At 34.6% G+C, this 22233-nt stretch overlaps 2 protein-coding genes across 8 annotated transcripts in view; one reads left to right on the top strand and one right to left on the bottom strand.

Annotated features, from left to right (window-relative positions):
- LOC120628375 (solute carrier family 12 member 4) overlaps nt 1-22233 on the top strand; it is a 415818-nt gene that overhangs the window by 147435 nt on the left and 246150 nt on the right. The window lies entirely within an intron of this gene.
- Nucleotides 8657-18157, bottom strand: LOC120628450 (monocarboxylate transporter 1-like). Of its 2 annotated transcripts, none has more exons than XM_039896832.1 (8): nt 18009-18157; nt 16173-16299; nt 14846-15250; nt 14649-14772; nt 14429-14576; nt 13781-13925; nt 12364-12555; nt 8657-8785 (listed from the first exon to the last, which is right to left on the bottom strand). In XM_039896832.1, exons 1-8 carry the CDS (start codon nt 18096-18098, stop codon nt 8664-8666), a joined length of 1353 nt encoding a protein of 450 aa, XP_039752766.1. In that variant the 5' UTR covers nt 18099-18157; the 3' UTR covers nt 8657-8663. The 2 variants fall into 2 exon arrangements, with proteins under 2 accessions (XP_039752766.1, XP_039752775.1); XM_039896841.1 differs by lacking the exon at nt 18009-18157 and adding an exon at nt 16939-17611.

Genomic DNA, 22233 nt, shown 5'->3' with positions numbered 1-22233 from the left:
TGCTCAGCTTTGTATGAACATGACTTCGCAGATGAACGAACACAAGACTTGAATTCGGAAGATCTGGAACCGGACATATTACGATCGGAGGTAGAACTGGCAATGTCATCGCTGAAGATAGGCAAATCCCCAGGAAACGACGCCATTCCAGCGGAGCTTATTAAAAGCGTAGGTTCAGCAGGCATTAATATCATCACTGCCATCTGTAACTCAGTTTGGAGGACAGGTCATTGGCCTCGGGATTGGCCCGAATCCGTCTTTGTGCCGCTGCACAAGAAAGGTTCAACTACTGAGTGTAGTAACTATAGGACGATAGCTTTAATTTCACATGCAAGCAAGATCCTTCTACATGTGATCAACAAGCGCCTCAAAACCTTTTTAGATCGACAGATTCCGGAGGAACAGGCAGGATTTGTAAAAGGGAAAGGCACTAGAGAACAAATCCTTAATATACGTCAGATCATAGAAAAAAGTCGGGAGTTTAATAACCCCGTTGTATTCTGTTTCGTAGATTATGCGAAGGCTTTTGATTGCGTCATATGGAGTAAATTGTGGTCAGTGCTGGAAAAGATGGGAGTACCAAAACACCTTATCATTCTTATTCGAAATCTCTACTGCAACAACCGTTCTTTTGTGAGAATTGATACTGAATGTTCGGATGTATTCTCTACAAAAAAAGGCGTACGACAGGGCTGCATTCTTTCTCCAATGCTATTTAACGTGTACGGTGAATATATCATCCGTAAAGCACTGGAAACGTGGAAAGGGGGTTTCCCACTGGGTGGGAAGCGAATATGTAACCTTAGGTACGCTGATGATACAGTTCTCGTTACCACCTCAATGAAGGATATGAAAGAGCTCTTGCAAAGACTTGAAGTGGAGAGTTTGGAGCTTGGTCTGTGCATCAATAAGAGCAAGACCAAGTTAATGATAGTTGACCGCTCCGGAAATCTACTCGACACCACCAATATACCATCCGTAGACATCGTGGAGGATTACATCTATCTAGGCTCCCAAATATGCAACGATGGTAGTTGTGTGCCGCAGATAAAGAGACGCATAGCAATGGCGAAAAGTGCTATGATACGGCTTGGCAGTATATGGAAAAATCGAGGCATAACATTCAACACTAAGAGCCGCTTGGTCCGTGCCTTGATTTTCCCTATATTCATGTACGGAGTTGAAACGTGGACCATCAAAGCAAGAGAAAGGCAAAGGATAGACGCGTTTGAGATGTGGTGTTGGAGGCGCATGTTGAGAATACCCTGGACAGCCAAGCGCACAAATGTGTCTATCCTGGCGCAGCTAGGAGTTCGGGTTCGACTTTCGTCTATATGTTACCAACGTTTGCTTTCCTATTTCGGGCACATAATGCGGCGGGGGAATGATAGCCTGGAAAAAATTATAGTTACGGGCAACACCGAAGGCAAAAGACCTAGAGGCCGGTCCCCAACAAGATGGGCAGACCAGCTGAAAAAATCAAATTCAGACCGCTTCTATCAAATCGCAAAAATGGCCTCCAACAGAAGTCGATGGAGACAGTTTACCAACGCGAAGTTGAGATCTCACCAGGACCACGATCTTCAGTGATGAAGGAACGACCATAGAGAGAAAAGAAATAAAAAAAAAGATTCTCATTATTTAGAGGTAAGATGCTCTAAGAAGTGAAGTACTCACGAGTAATTTAATTGCCTTTGGACTTATGACAAGTGGCATTAAGAAGTAAAGCTATTGTCCTATATAAACAGTCAGCAACCTTTCAAATGACACCGGCGTTTTAACAAAGAAAATAAGATAGTCATTACCGTAAAAGCCTTAGAATGCTTTTATATCAAAAGTTTTATTTTTAGCCCTCTTTTCAGTGAGTCCATTAAAATAATATATTTAAAGTTACTAAAGAATATGATAAACCAGGTCAGCAGATACTAATATATATATATATAACTATAACATATTTGGTGAAACAGAAAAAAAATATTCACACACACACGCGTTATGGTCTTATAATTTATTTAATTTAGACACGGGGGTCGATCCTCGGATCAAGCAATCTAGGAATTTATGATTATAAAACTTTTCTGGTCTGGTCTGTGAGAGGCTTTTAGATCGTGGCTAGTTACCACGCTACTGAAAAACGTGCCGCTAAGCGATTTAGCGTTCCAGTACGATGTCGCGTAGAAACCAATTAGTCGTAGGACTTATAACTGCGATAATTCAAACAAAACGTTTAAATTAAGCATTTTTTTTAAAAGGTAGATAACCTCTTTCATTATAACTACTAAAAATAACGTCCAGCTTACTTAGGTAAGTATGTTATTTAATTAAAACCCGTAGTTAATCAGTAGGGCAAACATGCGCGTAATAGATTTTTATCAATTTAGGTAGGAAGGCCTTTGATATAACGATCTTATTTAAACGAATGGACAATTATTCTTCCGATTGAAGTTATAATTAATCCCAAATTAAATGAGATAAAAATAAAACAAGGAACACTCCGTTAAAGTATGATGGTAATATATTTCACATTAATCTTCTCGTTAATATTTTCTTTTTAAACTACTACCACTTCGGAAGGGGTCATATGTCATAGAGAAGAAGTGGCGAAAGAAACTCCAGAGCAACCCTTCTTTTTAAATATCACATTTACAATATTTCATTATAATTATTTCTTATTTAGTTGGTTGGTGGTTATGTTTAATAACCATAAATAGAGATGAGTGAATCAGTTTTTAAAATGCATATATAAATTTCGGAACTGTCAAGATTTGAACCTGCGACTCTCTGGCAATCGCGGCCTGAGCGCTTTCGGCTTAAAGACATTTATTTCTCAAAAAGAACGCAATAGTTCACTTACATCGAGAATACAATAATATTTTAAAATTAGTAGATACAAAATCTCAAAGTGCTTTACAAATGTACCATATTATTAAAAAGTAAGCTTTACCACTAATTTTATTAAATACACATATATAAATTTCGACTCTCATTCCACCATAGCCGAAATAAATATATACCCTCTTTATCGATCTTTTAGCGACTGTAGCAAAACTGAATACCCGTTTATGGGATTATGCGATGATTATGGTGATGATGAGAAGCCAACATGTCAGGTATAGGAATGTCACAATGTAAACCTACTAGATACACCAAAACAAGAAACGAGTGCAAACTGCGCCGAAGGTACTATTGCTAAAATAGCCAATAGAAGGTAGGTAAACATATTGTTTTTTTTTTATTAAAGGAACACCACCACACCACACACCACACCAACAGCTTGTTAACAATACGTAGTAAAGAAAAATTACAACATTTTATTTCTAATCAGTGTGTCTAGCCACTTAAAGATGTGCACAGCAATTATTACAAAATGACCGATATACTATAATAAAAATACAAAAAGTTATATTGTTGTAGTTATATTGTTGTGAATAAGTTAAGATATATCAATATTAATTTCGCTTCAACTGTATCTAAACGTTTAACTATTACGGTTTCATTATTGTAGTTTAATAATAGAACCGCTTTACACAATTAAAGCGACCACAGTTTCCTCTTTAAAAGCCAATTTACGTGAACTTTAACGCTAAACGACGTAATAATGGTTTAGGTTTCACTGTTTAAAGGTAGTTAGTATTAACCTTATCATTTATATTAACTAGACGTTAAAAATCGAAAAAAGTCGCGCTCAGTTTCTTTACTAGATAAGAATTGAGATGTCCTGTTTAGGAACATAACCACAAATCTAACTCTTAATATATTATTTGCAAGATTCGCAAGGGTACATTAATAAAAGAAAATAAAAACAAAAAAGTCTTTTATTATTCCTCGATTGAAAAAAAACAAAAAAAAACATAACAAATATAAAAATAGGCCTATGGGCCTCATAAGAAGGCTTAGAGTCACTCAGCGGGCGATGGAGAGAGCTATGCTCGGAGTATCTCTACGCTATCGAATCAGAAATGTGGAGATTCGTAGAAGAACCAAAGTTACCGACATAGCTCAACGAGTCGCGAAGCTTAAGTGGCAATGGGCCGGGCACATAGTTCGGAGAAAGGATGGACGTTGGGGTCCCAAGGTGCTGGAATGGCAGCCCCGTACTGGTAAGCGCAGCGTTGGTCGACCCCCAACGAGGTGGACAGACGACATTAAGCGCGTCGCAGGTAGCCGCTGGATCCAAGCGGCTCAGAATCGTGGAACTTGGAACTCCCTACCTAGAAGACCTATGTCCAGCAGCGGACGTCTATCGGTTGATGTGATGATAAAAATAGATAAGAATATAAGCTTTTGCAAATTTGTTTTTGACAGATTGAGTTATGAAACCAAAGAGGTGTGGGTAAAGGCCTCCTCCATTTTCTGCCACTCAGCTCTATTTAGCGCTATTTCAAGCCAGTTCTCGCCAGCCACACTCTCAATTTCATCTGCCCATCGCACCTTTGGTCGACGCCGTTTTCTAATGCCCTTTGGACCTTTCCTTGGAGAGGTGCGTTTTGTCCATTTATTACTAGGGGCACGTGCGACGTGACCTGCCCATTTCCATTTCTGGCTTCTGCTATAGGTTAACTCATCTATAACTTTGGTTTTATTTCTAATGGTTGCGTTTCTGTGTCTATCTTTGAGTTTAATATTTAGAATGCTCCTTTCCATAGCACGTTGGCCGGTTTGTTGTTTTTGGCTACATTAGGGATATTGGTTTTATTTCTAATGGTTGCGTTTCTGTGTCTATCTTTGAGTTTAATATTTAGAATGCTCCTTTCCATAGCGCGTTGGCAGGTTTGTACTTTTTGGCTACATTAGGGATATCGAAATAAATAAATTATGAAGATTAACGACATGAATAATTTAACTGCCCACATCGCGATACAATTATTTAGTGATCATGCGGAATTTGTTAACTTGGTAAACAGGAATTCAATATCACGTGTCCTACAAATGAAATATGAATACGTTCCCATGAACGTATTAATATTTTGTTAGTTAGTGTGGAAAATTACAGAAACTTGTTTTAGTAACAAAATATTATGATTAAGTCGTAAAAGAACGTTGGTTTAGGTTACGCAACGTTGTCAGTACCTACCTAACTATTGCACAATAATATTTAAACAAGATATATACATCAACATACAGTTTATTAGGAACGCTTCAAAGTAAGATAAGATACAAAACTAATATAAAGTCGTTTATCTTTAAAATCTAACAAATACATTAAGCATATTATTCAAAAACGGCTAGGTACAGGACATAATATATATATGATCGAATGAAAGATGCTTTGTATACTTATATAGTAAATCTTATAAATATTATACAGAGGAAAGGTTTGTTTGAAATAAATTCACCCAAAAACGAATAAACCTTTTACCTATGTTAGAAATTCTTTCGTCCATAAGCTGCATTATCAGGGAGTAAAGTATGATTTATTTTATTTTAGTAATGATAAGATTTTTGCTTTAAATTAAAAAAGTTGGTATGTACTGCATTGTCTTTGTAAAGCAAATCTGTTGACAAGTCGAGCTACTTCATCGCATTAGCTGGCTAAATAGGTCAATCCTATGTACTACTAAAATATTGGTCCAGTAATATTATATACACAGTAACACATTTTATGTTAAAAATAAAGAAAACTAAAAGTTGATTTGTAATCGTCCTTTTTTTTCACACAATATAAATACATAAAGTAAAGAATAAACAAAAGAACAAGAATTGTAGGCATGTAAAGGCGGCCTTATTGCTGCAAACCATAAGGCCGCCTCTGCGTCAGCATCAGCTTTTACAGGCAACCTCTGGCAGAAGGAAAAGCTGCAAGAGAGCGAAAAAATCGTCATTAAGTAAAGAATAAATAATCCATAGAAAAAAGATTGATTTTACTATCAAGACAATGTTCTATTGATACCTTGCCTTTTACAGCATGTTACTTGGACGCATTAAGGACATAAATAACATTACAGCAATGAGTAAGGTATACGTAAGTGGCGAATATTATGCTCAATAAATAATAACCTTAGATATGTTACGACCCTTAATAATAGCGGGTGTAATCGCAGGGAACAGTATTAAGTAGGAAGCTCGTATTAAGTATAGTAGCTACAATTAGGTTTCAGTAAAATCAGTAAACAAGATTTCGGCATTCAAACGCAACAGCTATTTGGAGGCCGCCATCTTTGTATGCTTGACGTATCAAATGAGTACCATTTCTTTTAGTCTTTATTTTACACCAAATAAATAATTATTAACAAAAGACGGACTTATTCCTAAGGCATTTATACCAGCCGATCTTGGGAAGTGCGTGAAAAAACTTGGCAAAAACAAAACTTATGATATTACACTATATAGATTTTATTTATATTGAAGATAAAAATAGGCATATATATAAAAGATAAAAATTTATATATAAATACTACATTAATCTGCTAAGTTTCATGCTAAAATCTGCCTTCCGAACTGTTGGTAGAGTCACTACAAACAGGTTAACTTGTCATTTCAAAAGTGTTTATAAACTAGACCTACTTAAAATAAATGAGTTTTGAATTTTTATTTTTTTTTAAATGTAAACCATTGTCATCATTATTATTTTTTGGAATATAATTGTGTAATACCATTTATACCGGACCTCGACCTATCTCAATAAATAACCTTTAACAGTCCACTGCTCCTCACCGGAATATTTACCCATGATCACCAAACTCGCTGGGCAGACGGGTTTGTGATCGCAGTAGATGGTAATAGCAGCACATAGGACGTTCCTCGTACACCACCCGTGGGAAGAGGACGGGGTAGTCAAAACTGTATTCTGATATGCGGTCATCATACGGCATTTTTCCAAAAAAAAAATGTGGAATATTTTTTTTTTAATCTGTGCATAATCATTTCAGCCCATTACGGGTCTCCTCCCACAATTAGAAGGGGTTAACGCCGTAGTCCACCACGCTGGCCCAGTGCGGATTGGTGGACTCCGCACACCTTTGAGAACCTTATGTAGAACTCGCAGGCAAGCAGTTTATCCTCACGATGTTTTACTCCACCGTTAAAGGAAGTGATATTTTAATAACTTAAAACGCACAAAACTTAGAAAAGTTAGAGGTACGTGCTGGGATTCGAACTCGGACCCCCGAAAGTGAAGTCGAGCTCCTACCCACTGGGCTATCGCCTATTCAATCAGTGCATAGTATAAAATAATAAAGCTTTTCGTCATACATGCACGGTATATAAAATGCAGTGCTACCTAAATCTCATACCCCCCGATGTCCCCCCCCCCGATGTAGTCGAGCCCTGGGGCTCTTCTCATGGCGAGCTTTCGCGCTCGCCCCACTCCCCCGGTGACGCCGTAGCAACCCCTCAGGTGGTTATCGGCAAGTGCCCTTCCGAAAAATGGAAAAATAAATCTCATATCCATTTAGAATATTATCCCAGCTACGTACGTGACTAAAATTTTTCGGGTTAGTAAGTACGTATTGCCGTCGTATTCTGAGTACCTTATTTATATTACATCTTTTCGCAGGTAGAAAATACACTTAGAGCACGAAAAAAGTATAAAATAAGTTATACGAGCAAAACCTATAGTATAGCTTCCCTTCAGGTTAAGAGCCTACTTGACATCGAACACTGTTGACGACAAGCCTCGGTATAATTAGGAGTCATCACTTCTTTATCGAATTTTTGTAAAGGTTGTTTTTGTTCTGGGTACTTATAATGACGACTGGCGCAACGTCGAGCGCTATGAATTTAAGCAGGAGGTCACGGGTTCGATTCCCGGCAGGAGCAACTTGTGAATTTATATTTCCTGAATTTTCTGCGGTCTGGTCTAGTAGGAGGCTTTGGCCGTGACTAGCAGTGGCTAAATTAAAAAAATCTCCATTACTAGTTATAAATACTTAACGGTAGGCTTTTTATAACTCTTACAATGCCTATCCTTAAGTTTTTTATAACTCGTACCTACTGGAGATTTTCTTCATTTTATATAATCTGCATACCCTGTGCGTACCCTCTATGCACGCCACTGGATACTAGTTACCATCCTATCAACAAAGACTTGCCGTTATTGATTGTTCCGGTCGTATGAAAACCGGCTAAGGGAATGCCTACCATACTCCCTAACAGTTTAGCCCGCTACAATTTTTAACGTTTGCAGTCAAGGGCTGACTTGTAGTGGAATAAAAAAAATCAAGATATTTTAATTTTTAGGTCTTTAACTTTTTATAGGCGTAGAGTCGGCGTAGTATCAAAGGAACCAAAGTACGCCGAAGATCACCCATCAGATGGATAGCACAAACAAGAGCTGCAATGTCGGATACATTAAAGTTCTAAAAAGGGAGACGTCAAGGACAGAAAATGGAATGCGAAACACAGCCAAATTTAGAGATTGCTAGGTACCTAATTCCGTATCTTACAGTCGGTATTAAAACTATAACGTCTTACAGAGCCTATCGAGGTAGGCAAAGGTGTGTTTATAAGCTCTCTTTTTAACCTCTCCTATCTTTATTGTCTACGAATTATTAAAATATCTATGACATATACATAATAAACACATAAACCAACCAAACAGTAGTTTAGTAATCTAAAGAGCAGATACCAAGCAATCATAAATAATTACACACAGAACAATAATTTTTAACAGTTAATTTAATAAATACAATTATCATTATACTACTCATTATTTATTAATAAATCTACTTATTTAATTTATATTTAAGATAATACTCCGCTGGCCATAGGAACAAGCATGGTAAACAGCACGCAGTCAATGCATAGAAAGCTGGGATATAGTCTTGGTATACATCTTTTATTAGACCTGAAACAAAAACAACATACATTTTTAGAGTCGTATTTAGTAATATTGTACCGAATAACGTCTACTTATGCCAGTAGCAAAGTAAGGTAATTTAGGTGAATCAAATACAAGGCAAAAAGATTTAAGAATTTTGTTTGTTGATTAACTTTTTAGGTGTATATAATATTATATTAATATATTATACCTGTCTATTTTTAAATTTATATTACTTATTTAGTACTTAAGTTGCGCTGTATTGCGTACATTTTTATTTCACTGATGTAAAATTGGTGCCGCAACGACGCAGATGGGCTTAGGTACATGGGTCGTTATACAGCAATCTAGTTGATGGTGCATTATGGGTTAGAGCAGATCTCAACATGAACGGTTTAAGGAGATTACAACAACTTCCGATAGTTGATTTATCAGACAATTGCTCAGTTGTATAGTCCAATTTTGTTCAATAAAAATAAATCCATTCACCGCGTGAATCTGTTTAGATGTCAGCAGAACTGAATACATCTAGCATCGTTCCACTTTAGCGTGAATAAACACTTCAATCTAAAAATACTTCCCTAGAAGCAATATGCGCTGGAAAATTGGATCTATACTAGGAGAACGAGCGAGTGTGTTTCGCTATGCAATATTTCAATTTACAATCATCATGCAAATCTTTTGCAGAGTTTCTCATCACATAAACACATGAAATGTATTAAAATATTTGAATCAGTGAGCTGAATACCATATTAAATCTATGATTTCGATTAAAACAACTTGCAATATAATTTAAACAAGGTTGAGTTTAGATATTTCATTAAACTTAGCTTTATATCTTAGAGGTGCAATCTCAGAGGGAAAAGGTCCAAATATATATGTTTTATGCACGTTCAAGAACCCAATATTTCAGTAAAAGTAAATAGAGCTGATTTAAAGGTTGTCACAAAGTAGGTACCTTGTTTAAATTTGTAGTTATCTATCATAAATAATGATTACGGAAATTAGTTCAGAAACAAAACTATTAGTTAAGTATCATATTATACAAAGAAATACAGCATCGACGTATAAATATATGCTTAATTTTTTTATTTGCTCGTATTTATATCGCTTATGTTGCATTTATGTCTTATGCACCTTTGGTAGCTAATAGTATCAATAAGGTCAACAAAAAGTGCATTATAACTTCATAATTATCAACCTTATATCGGCCAATTACACGGCTCTCCTCTCAGAAGGAGGAAGGAGGCCGTAGTCCAAGCTGGACTAGTGCGGGTTGTTAGACTTGACACAGAGACCTTTGAGATATTTATGGGTAACTTTCAGGCATGCAGGTTTCCTCTGTCTTTTCCTTCACCGTTTATGCTTTATTTTTATATTTAATATATTTTTTAAATTCCTTAAAATAAAATAAAAAACGCACATATTCCCGAAAATTTTGAGCTGAATGCCGGAGATCAATTAGCATTATAGCCAACTTGCTCTTTATATTTATAATTCTGTTATTCTTTCATTTGGTATACAACAAAAGTAAATTCATTTATGCTAATAATAAATGTAGCCGCATCACGGTATCCGCTTTTATGAATACAACTTCATACCAACGAGGCTTCAAAATATAACGCTTGGAAAAATTATTCAAAATAATATACTGGTGACAGAAGTTTAATGTGTCGCAAGGATTTTAATTTGAAAAGTTTTCACGTTCAACTTTAATTTTAGGTTAAGCACTTGTGCTGCGGACCTGACATTTAATTTTCTCTCTGCGAAGCTGACCGAGATTAAAAATGTAGCTTTCCGTTGTGAATTATTGCAAAGTGTATGCCAGACAAATATTGAGGCCAAAAAAAACAATAAGATGGTAGAATGTAGAAAAACTTTTGTTAAACTCCAGCAGCTCTAACGATCTTAATTTTTATTAAAAATCTTAAGAAAATAAAGGAACTTTACAAACGTTTTACTCCTCTATCTAGCGTTTTGGTAAGATAAAGTGCTTCGGTATTATCTGGTCCCTTGTTTAAGTTTTAAGATAATAAAAATGTTATTAAATAAGTTGAATTAAATGGATTAGCTTTGAGATGGAGCGTGCTGTTATATAGCCTTTCTTAATAAATGGGCTACTCTAAGTTTTTTTTCGTTAAGTTCAAATAGCGTGATCATACAAGCAAACAAACAACATCATACCAACCTATGAACATTGGGCACCACCCTGATGGACTGCTTTTAAAGGAAACAAATCCCAGGGTCTTGTGCCAGTTGCGTCCAGGAACCAAATCAATATTAGACATAACACGCTCTGTTCGAAAACTTTGGTATTTAGGAACTGAAGAGTTTTGTATGAAAACATGACACCGAGTTATCTGAACATTCGAGTAGGATTCGTACAAAAAACTTTTCACATTTATAATAACGGTAGAGGGGATAAATGACTTTGCTAATTTTACTTTAAATGGCAATGTAATTCGGCTACGTTGGCAGGAAGATGAGGGTTCGAATAGCGCTGAATCTGCGATGTTTTTAAAAGATTCCTCCTACTATACCTGCCTATTCAAAATAAGTAAAACGACATCCCTGATTTAAATAATTATTAAAAATGTGTTTTAGAAAGTACATGGGAAATATTTTATAGTAATCCTCATTGGCTGGTAATAATGTCCATCCTAATATAGCCCTCAGCAGATCTCTAACATAGCCATTTCGTGGGATCGTTACATTTAAAAATAAATATGTTATGTTTGACCATTCTGATAAAATGATTGATTTACGTCAGCAAACATTCTAGCAAATAAAAGTATTCATAAATAAAGAAATAAATATAACAACTACGACAATACACACATCGCAATATGTACTAAGATGACTGTTGAATATTTTTATGAATTATGCACATAAATACTTATAACGTACTGATAAACACCCGGACTCTTAAACAAATTCATGTTAATCACACAAACATTTTCCAGTTGTGGGTATCGAACCTTGGACTCCGAAAGCATGCTCGCTGCCCACCGGCCGGCAAATATAATAAATGATTAGTATTATTAGAAATAATAAACGCCAAGTTTACTTACGTTAGGGCTTGCAATAGTCCAAATAATAATAGTTACTTTTATTTATTTTATCACACAACATGTGAATTGGTGAAATATACCTATATCTATTCGGTACCAAGAGAAGTGACAAAGAGTAAATAAGAAAAGTTATGAGCAAGGAAACACAAAGCAGTCGAAAGTAATATCCACTAGTAACCCTAAGAGATTAAATAAGAAAGAGAATAGGTGCAATAATAATTAAAAGTGTTAAGGTTTCTTTCTTTGTCCTTCCTCTACGCTCTAACTATCCAACCGATCAACTTAAATGTTGGCATAAAGTTACTTGTCAGGCCGGAAAGTTACAAAGCCTACTTTTGGTCCTGGACAAAAATCAAATTCCAAAGAGTGGTATACGGATTCATTTTTTTACACCAAATATAATCTTTAACGTTCCACCATTAATGTACAACACAGACGGTTTATTTTTTGTAATTACAAGTACAGAATTATTTACAGCGGGTAACATGCGCAGGCGCAGCTAATAAGACATGTAATAAGTCTTTAATAACATACCTATAATGGGAGAAAAGATGATATTAACGAGACCAGTAGAGAGCATGAACACTGCGTAAGCGCCAGTGAAGTCCTCATGGGTCACATGATGAGAGATGACTAGGGGGCTGGCCACGTGGAGCCAAGCTCGAAGCACTCCAAGAAAACTTGTCACCACAGCCAGCCATATAAACTGACGGACTTGGAGAATCACTGTAAATATACAAGCATTAGATATTAAATTGAAAAGTAAAATGAAGAGTTCTTACTGTGTACGAATTAATAAAAACTTTATATTTAACTCGATGTAGGGTGTTTCTTAAACCCTTCTTATTGTAGGAGGAGACCCGGGCCCTGTCGCGCGCCGGTAATAGGTTGATATTGATGATGATGATAGGGTGTTTCATAATGCACCGAATTCATACTTCCTTTTTTCCATTTCCTTTTTTTGGTAAAGAATAATTACGGCTTTGATTAAATTAATAGTCTTTAATATTTTTCACATATCAACAGCAGTATATCCAAATGAAGCTTTTGGTCAAGGTCAAGCATCAATGGAAAAGGTTTTTCCGCAATTAAAACTGATGGTAACTGAACAGTCAGTCTATCATATCAGATGGTAGAGGTATAACAATTATAATAACCCATACCTCTATGGTACCAGAACTCTAAATCGCTTGGCGGCACGTCTTTGTTTATAGGGTGGTAACTAGTCAAGGCCGAAGCCTCCCACATGTACACCTTTGAACCAAATTCATTTAATAAAATGCTCTGTGATGTGAAATACTCTCGTGTGCCTTTTAGATGCAATATGACTTTAAATATAATTTAGATCGGCTTTTCAGCACCAACTCTCGACTCTACTCAGCTTATTTCTACTTCCGTGGTAATAGAAATCAGAAACAGTAATTATTATTGATATTCATGTTATAGGTTAACTCTAGTATCAAAGACTGTTTTACTAGTCTGACCTTTTGATTATTCACGTTATCTGTGTGTTAGGAATATTAACGATTATTGAGATACGTAGATAGTAGATATTGTATGTAGGAGATAAATCATAGATAGGTAACACAATAGGAACTATTGTTATAATTATGATTAAGTTATATGCATATTTACTGTCTCTATATCATTTGACTTGTTAATTCAATGATTCCTTGTATAATTTATAGTTATGACGTTGGTGAATTATGACGTGAAGTGTCTTCTTCTTAAGGTGCCGTCTCCTTAAGAATGTAGGAGTTATGATATTCTTCTACGGCCAGGCCTTCTTCTGCCTGCCAGTGTGTCTGTGTGTCTGTGTGTGTGTCTGTGTGTATGTCTGTGTGTGTGTGTGGATATGTGTATGTAAAGTGGTGTTTTATTAAAAATATCGCCGTTAACATTATTTAATTTTTAATTTTTACTAGAATAAAGTATGTAACATTATTGGTACCTATTCTTGCTGCTAGAGTTAAAATGGTAGCCACGTAGAATAGCAATCTTGTATTAATCGAAGCAATACTACTTATAAATGCAAGTCCGAAACGACCAGCAACGTCAGCCCCAGCACTGATCGAAATACACGCTGCGACTTGATTCTGCAAGATATGGATACGATTTTAGAGGTTATCTTGGCCTTAAAACGCTATCAGATATGACAGTTTGAAAAAAGAAGAACAAGAGTTTGTCAACATCTGCATCACTAAATCCATTTCATACTATATTACAGAGGATTAGGCCACTGATTCTGTAAGATATGGTTACTATTTTAGTGGATATCTTGGCCTTAAACCGCTATCAGATATGACATTAAATTATAATTTACTCATACAACAATTTGTAATGGCATATATGACTGTTAATATATGAAGAAGTGTCAAAATCTGCGTCACAAAATATATTTCATGTTTAAAAACTATATTACAGAACATTAGGCCCGTTATTGAAGTTATTTCTGACATAGAATACGCCTACTTAGATGTTCTTTATACCCGAGCTTAGCAGTGCACATTAGAAACCAGGAGTCCAAATTTCGAATGAGATTGTTCATATTGCGAAAATTTTATTCTTTTCTTTATTTGCTCTATGAATAAGTACTTACCGTGCTTAGTCCATACTGATAGAAAAGCATTGGTTGCAAAACGAAGAAAATCAGATCGGAGAAATTAACAAAGCTCTGTCCGATACAAATATTACAGAATACTGGATCCTTTAAAATCTTTACGTTTAACATTTCTAATACGTCGCGCCTGTAAATAATGCAAAACTTGTTGAATATTGCGTTATATAGTGTCATAAACAAATTTTAGAAAATATCTTACTTGAAAATAGATAGTTTTATATTTTTTGTTGCAACGTCAATTTGAGATTCCTTTTTATCTTTATGTTTATCTATTAAATCAGCGGTTTCCTGATTATTTGTTCCATTTTCTATCGTCAGAACGTCTACAAAAAAACTAGGATATCAAAATATTTTACCAACACCACACCATATGATATTTGTATGAGATAAAAATACTTGCTGTTCTATTTTTATTAGTCTTTGTGGACATATTCATAGCAACTACACCGGGAAAAGTGTGTAGTGATATTCCGCTTATCAGGAGCAGTGTTGATCTGAATCCATATCGCGACAGTAATACTTTCAAAAGTTGTGGATAAAAAATCAATATAGTTCCTTGGGTCGCTTTGATCAGGCTCATCACTTGAGTTCTCTTTCTTACAAAGTAATGATTAAAAGTCGAATAACAAACGGGCACAATCATTCCAAAACCAACCCCTTGTAGCACTCCAAACGTGAAGGGCAATTGGTTCGTGCTTGATATGAACACTGTTACAAAGGAACCAGTTGACATTATTACAGCTCCTATAAGGCCCCCTAATCTCAAAGAGCATCTTTTTGTTATCACATTGAGTGTTAGACCTGTAAAAGAAAAAGTTTTTACAATAACAATCCATATTAAAAGTGCTTTTCACTTTTAAATTAATTTCGAAACAAGCTTTTTAGATTTTTGTCTTAATAAGTTTTAATAGTACTTAGTTACACTCTGACTTTATGTATCTTGTTTTAGAAATAAAATAGTTTTGTGAGAAATTCCTGAATAAAATAAAACAGAATATTATTTTTTGGAATGTGGATTTTTTTGCTCTTACAATTATTTATGTACCTTTACATTTTAAATGAAATTAATATTAATAAAATTGAATATGGTTAAAAAAAAACGTGTGTGTACTTATGTACACTTGTTAGAAGTTATACTTCTTTGGCGTAACAAACTAACAATCTTATCAAAACTTTCTTTCGCCTTATTCTAAAAACTACACTAACAATAGAAAAAATGTATTGTTTGAATTATTGAAAGTCAACTGTCAAACCTTTTTATAAAAACTAAAAGCTTGCCTATAGCTAACTTCATGGTGCAGTTTTTTTTGCGACACTGTGTGCGCGCATCGTAAAAATTTACTCTCAACATTTTTATCTAACGCGCCAAAAGAAGTATAATATATATATTTTTTATACATATAAAAACTAAATTAATTATAAGATATTAATATGGAAAAAGAAAAAAATATATAAATTCAAGTATATAAGTAAGTATATAATAGAATCCTAGTATGTTAGCCACATTCTAAACTTTTTAAAGATGTCATATTAATAAATTAGTCATATTTAAATATATTTTTATTACTATGTTATATTTGATGTTAAAGTAGATTACTAAATCCGTGTTCGAGTGGGGTCCATTCACTTTATTTATTTCTAATTTAATACAATAGTTCCTAAACTTATGCATTTCGTTATTAAAGAACCAACTAAGCTATAAACAAAGTTTCAAAATACAGACCACCGATAGCTAACATAATTGAGAAAACTCCGTGTGCAGTCGTCAGTGATTTGGCACTGGAATGTGTGTCGACGATAAAATCTTTGTATATTAAACCAAATGAGTTCACGTGGCCGATGCCCGCGATCTGAAAATATAGGTACTTTTGAAACAAACAAAACTTTGAAATTACCAAAGTTAACATACCTAACGCTGTACGTATTTAATATTATTTGATATATCGTGGATGTAACCAAAATTAGGAAATGGTGATACTTTACTGAAAAAAATTTAAAACCTCATTCAATTTTGCTGCATGTTTTTATTCCAATAGAAGATAGCCCTTGACTGAATTTGGGTGGTAAGTGTATCTAAGACGGTAGCGGGCTTACCTATTAGAACTATGCCCATTATATAAACCATACGCCGCTTATCGATTTCTACGCGGCATCATGCCGGAGCTGATATACAAGTCAAATAATGTATGTAAGCATGATCATGAGGTCATGTGTTCGATTCCCAGCTTGGCTGAACAATTGTTAAGTATTGGGTTTAACTGTAAAACGTTAAACTCCGCCGTTAAAGTCCGCCAACATGCGTTGGAGCTGTGTGGTGGGTCTATTCTTTAAATTTCCGATAAGGGGTATGACTACTATACTCCCTAACAGTTTAGCCTGCTACCCACTTGCCACCAGGTAAGATTGCAGTCTAGGGCTAACTTGTAGTAGAATAAAAAAAAATATTTTAAAAGAGGAGGCTGATAATGATGGTCTATAACCAAACTTACCTTTGTTAGTGAATTTCAAGATCAGTAATCTCATTTGCGTACGAGAGGTCGTGTTATAATCATTTTCGATGAAGCTATTATCGACATGTGTCACGCGTGCACAATGTAACAACTTTAATGAATATTAATCAACACATTTGCATTATTTGTTATCTGTGATAATAGTGTCGGAATAATTACGTACCCACTTGTTTAGCAGTTGACTTAACACAATGCTCAAAATGTTTTCGTTTACCTATATCTACTAGTGATCGCTAAGTGGTCGAAATTTCACAGATTATATTACATTTTCAGCTTTTTGGTCTAGTTCTCTATCGCCCCGTATTGATATAATGACACACACAAATAGCAAGACTGAATTAATTACTGGTTTCCGTTTCTACATGAAGCAGTAAAAAAAGATGGCATTCATTTTGGATTGTGACAGTTCGTAAAAAATACTATAACTTTTTAAAAGAACAAGAGTTGAAAAACTTCTAACAATAAATATTTGAGACGAATATCTAATAAACTTACAACTAGGCTCGAGATAATCGTCATACTCTTCATCATTATCCCTATAACTACCGTCTCACAGGACACCAGTTTTCTGCGACTTGCAAATTGCGGATTGCTAGACCACGCACGTCTTTGAGAACGTTGTGGGTAACACTCAGGCATGCAGTGTGTTTTATATCAAAATGTTTCCCTATTAAAGCAAGTGATATTTCATTGTTTAGAACTTAGCGCACATAACTCCGACAGATAGAGATACATGCCGGGGATAATCTTCCCCCCGTAAAGGAGGCTGAACCCACTAGGTTCTCACCGCTTTATAATATATAACAAAATAAACACAACATTATATAAGAAACTAGCGGACCCCAGCGCCATCTGTCGGGCTGATTTGTGAATCTAAACCATCCAGGATGCCACTCAAACGCATACTAAAAAATTCATTCAAATCAGTCCAGCCGTTTAGGAGGAGTTCAGTGACATACACACGCACACAAGAAATATATAAATAAAGATAAGAACGTATACGCAATATCCTTTTGCTGTTTCATAAAGACGATTGGGGCGGTACTTACAAAAATGAGAACAGTGCCAAAACAAACAACATATCCCCACTTGTCCTTTTCCGTATATTTTCTAGCTTCATTTGAATTTTTCGTATTCATTTTCACAGTTGAATTCGGGTGACGCTACTGCAAGCCGCGAGTCGACTAGTAACACTAAACTACCGGACAAATAAGATAATGGAGTAGATTCATTGTATAGAAGGCATCGTCATATAGCACAGATTGTTAATGCAGCAGGTGGGACGATAACCCCTCTTTGTTCGTCGATATTTGCAATTTATCCGTGTTATTCTTTTGTTCCAATGTTTGATACATTTTCCCGCGTCTTCGCCCGCGTGTACCTAAACGGCACTTTCCTACTAATGTTATTAAGTGCGTAGGTTGTTGCGTGAAAGATGGGCAAATTAACAAACTCATTCATATTTATCAGTAACTAGCTGTCCTACGCAACTTCTACTACCGGTTTTAATATCATAAAAAACCTGGAGCCTAGTTTGCAGCGCCACCTACCGGGTCCAGTTTTATTTCCAAACTATATTTTATTTCTTCACCCGTGGTAACTTTTTGCCTTTCCGTAACCTCTCCACTGACAATTAAAATTTATGGTATGGTATTAAAGATCAAATTGACTTTTAAGTATTATTACGAATCGATTGTATGAGAGTAAAGAAAAGCATTTAAAAAATGTTTCTGTTTGTAAGAACAATCGTACACTTCAAGGAATATTCTAAAGAAAGAATTAGCGAAATCGGTTCAGCAGCTCTCAAGATTTGCGCTTAGCAACACATTCACTGATTCATTATTATATTATAGACTAGCTATTGCCCGCAAATTCACACGCTCATGTTTCTATTTTTTTATTCCACGGAAACCATTTATTTTTTCGGGGGAAGAAGTTTCCTAATGTCAACATGATACAATTTGGGACCTCCATACATTTTTGTCAAGATTAGTTTTACTGCTAAGCCGTTACATAGCAATAAGTAACATGTTTTTTAAATCCCTACTTGCTATAACGAGATGAACCGATTTTTTTGTACAGGATTAAAGTTATTTATGTTCTAAATTTTATAAAATCTCGGCAAACAAACGGAACGAAACAAACAAACGGATAACTGGGTACAAGTTTTCCGTTTGTTACATAGAATGACATTGAATTATTTTTATCCCGGAAAAGATTTTCGAAAACCCGAAACTAACGCGGACGAAGTCACGTGCAACACTAGCCAGTAGATATTAATATGGATTGTAAATACACAATATTAATTTCATAACATTTCATCACATACAATTAATTTATTTACTGCAGCGGTGATAGCCCAGTGGGTAGGACTTCGACTTAACTTTCGGGGGGCCGAGTTCGAATCCCAGTACTCACCTCTAACTTGTATAAGTTAAGTGCGTTTTAAGCAATAAAAATATCACTTGCTTCAGCGGTGAAGGAAAACATCGTGATGAAACCTTCTCATTGTGGGAGGAGACCCGTGCCCTGTAGTGGGCCGATATAGGTTGAAATGATTATGATGATGACGATGCATTGTGTTCAAAAACAGTGAAAACGCCCCGCGCACTTTACACCCGCGGAATATTGCTAGGTCACAATTTTTTTCCATTTTATGGTGAACGCGGAGAACATTAGAGGTACAATAAGTACTGTCAACTACTAAATGATATGAAGCGACTAACCGAGTGGTTTTTGATTCTTCAATATTAGTCTTGTATACGGTTTCTGTGTGTTCGTATTTCTGTGGTAGGCCTAATATGAGCACTTTTGAAACGTCAAGTAGGTATGTCTGTTTGTAGTGACTCTCTACCACATAAACGAACAAACAAATTCGCGCATTTAAATATATTTCGGTATTATTTTCCTTAAATATTATCAAGCTATGATTTTATCAAAGACATATTATTATCCATACCTATAACCGATAAAGATAAAGTTCAAGAACGAAATTCGACTTTTATTCTTCAATACCACCTACCTTACACTTACCTTCGTAAATTTATTGACCAATTTAAAAAAAAGGAGGAGGTTTTCAATTCTTTTATTTTGTACATTAGTTAAATAAATTTATACTTTAATCGTAGGTACCACTTAATAGACTATAGAAGAATCCATTTAGACTGTCTTAAACGCACTAAATGGTTTATTGGGAGTGATCAATCTAAACTAGAATATAATGAATAAATTATCATAATATCAATAACCATGTAACTGATTTATCAGAAATTATTACTAATTGTGTATTGGGGAGTAATGTGTAATACTTTTAACCGAATAACAAAAAGAGGTTATAAAAACCGTTTTGGTGACTTTTTTTTGTGTAGTACGTTATATCTCAGAGGTGGACGGAAGGTGGTCCCATTTTTATCTGGTCATAAAATTTTTAGAGGGATTCTGGAGGGAACTCTTCAAATATTATAGGCACACCTATAGCAATTTGAGTTTTTTTTGTAAAAGCATGTTATTTCGAAAATCACCATATGGTCAAGTGGCAGTGATGATGAAGACCATAGATGGGCACCGGAACTATACAATAATTAGTATAAAATGGGTTTCGTTTTGATTATGGTAGGTATATGGACGCTAAGCTATTTATGCGCGTCACAATAAATGCAAAACTTCCCACAAAAAAACGTGAAAACAATTATTTTTTACCAAATTAAGTAAGTGTAAGTTAAATGTAGATAGTTACTGGGTACTTCCCTTGTTGGGTACTACCCAATATGGATTGATTTCCCAAAAAATGCTGAAACAGGTATTTAATAAATAATCAGCATTATTAGTTTTGGAAAAGAAATAACAAGAGGCAGATAATCTCAGAGGTAAATTAACATTTCAATTCTTTGTTGACATATTTCAAGGAACATGAAGTGTCTGTAAGTCAGTTAGGCAGTCATGGTACTTTTTGTAGATATTAAAAATAAAACAAGCACAGAAACTACACAGTATGCTTTTAATAATCAATATATAATTTAAGAATACGATTAATTATTGTATTCTGATTTGCATGTTTTCGAATGTTTAATTTATCATGAAGTCAAGTAACCATTTAAAGGAGAGAAAATTTTGAGAAATGCTAATGTATACAAATATTGCGAAATCAATGCTTTGTAGCTAAGGGAGGATGAGGATTATAGGGTAAAAAGCAAACATATAAACTCGTGAGTATATGTTTATTCCAGGAAATAATATTATACCAAGAAATCTTTTCAGAAACATTATTAATATTTTAAAATAGTAACACTTAATAACACAATGATTCTAATCCAATTTTATACAATACAATGGATGGTGGAGGAATACAAAACCCTTGAACTAAGGGTGAGACTTTAAATGTCCTAAAATATTTAAACCGACTAAGATAATTCAAGGTTTCTGTAGCGAAGTTTACCTAAGTATTTATATAATTGGGAAATTTGGCTCCAATCTATTGTAATTTCAATTCATGTTTGAAATCGTGTACTGTCTATTTTGATACCGTTGATTTTTATTCTGTTCCTATCAATTTAGTTACACATAAGCATCTTTAGCATATATTGTCAGTTAGCCAATATATTTCCATTTAATGAATCATCAAAAATATATGAGTATTATTTCATCATCAACAAAATAAAATAAAAAAGTAAAAATACCTACAAAGGACAAACATCAAAATGAACAAAAGTTTAATGTAAATAACGTTTTCATTTTAAACAGTTATTTGTTGGTCGACATAAAAATAAAAACATACTTTTTATGTTAAAGAACTAATAATAGTAATCATTATATAATTTAATAACTTAAATTTAAACTTATAAATAAATAAAAAGAAAATACAGTTCTAAAGATAATTCGGAAATGAACACATTATATCACTTACTCTTAATTTGAACATTTCAAGCTATTCCGTTAGGATTACAAGATTTCATACCAGAAAAGAAGCGACAATGTAGCAAAATGTACCTATTTACAAATAAATATACCATCTGCCTACAAAAAGTAAACAGAAAAATCATGATAACTGGTTATTCGCGGAAACTTGACACAATAGTTATGAAAACACTTTATAAATTATATTTCTATACCTGTATCGACCGTAAATATGCTTATAAGAATAATCGTGAAACTATATCTTGTAAAACATAAATAAAATTATTAGTTAATAAATTCTTTAAATGGCGTATAAAGGTGAGAAGCACTGCTATTTACGTAAAGCGCTGTCCTTATTTCCCCTCGATGGGCTTAGCAATA

Source organism: Pararge aegeria, chromosome 2 (assembly GCF_905163445.1).
Source record: "Pararge aegeria chromosome 2, ilParAegt1.1, whole genome shotgun sequence".
In the NCBI taxonomy this organism is placed as follows: domain Eukaryota; kingdom Metazoa; phylum Arthropoda; class Insecta; order Lepidoptera; family Nymphalidae; genus Pararge; species Pararge aegeria.
Note: the sequence above shows the minus strand (reverse complement) of the source record. Positions and strands in the feature narration are given on the sequence as shown.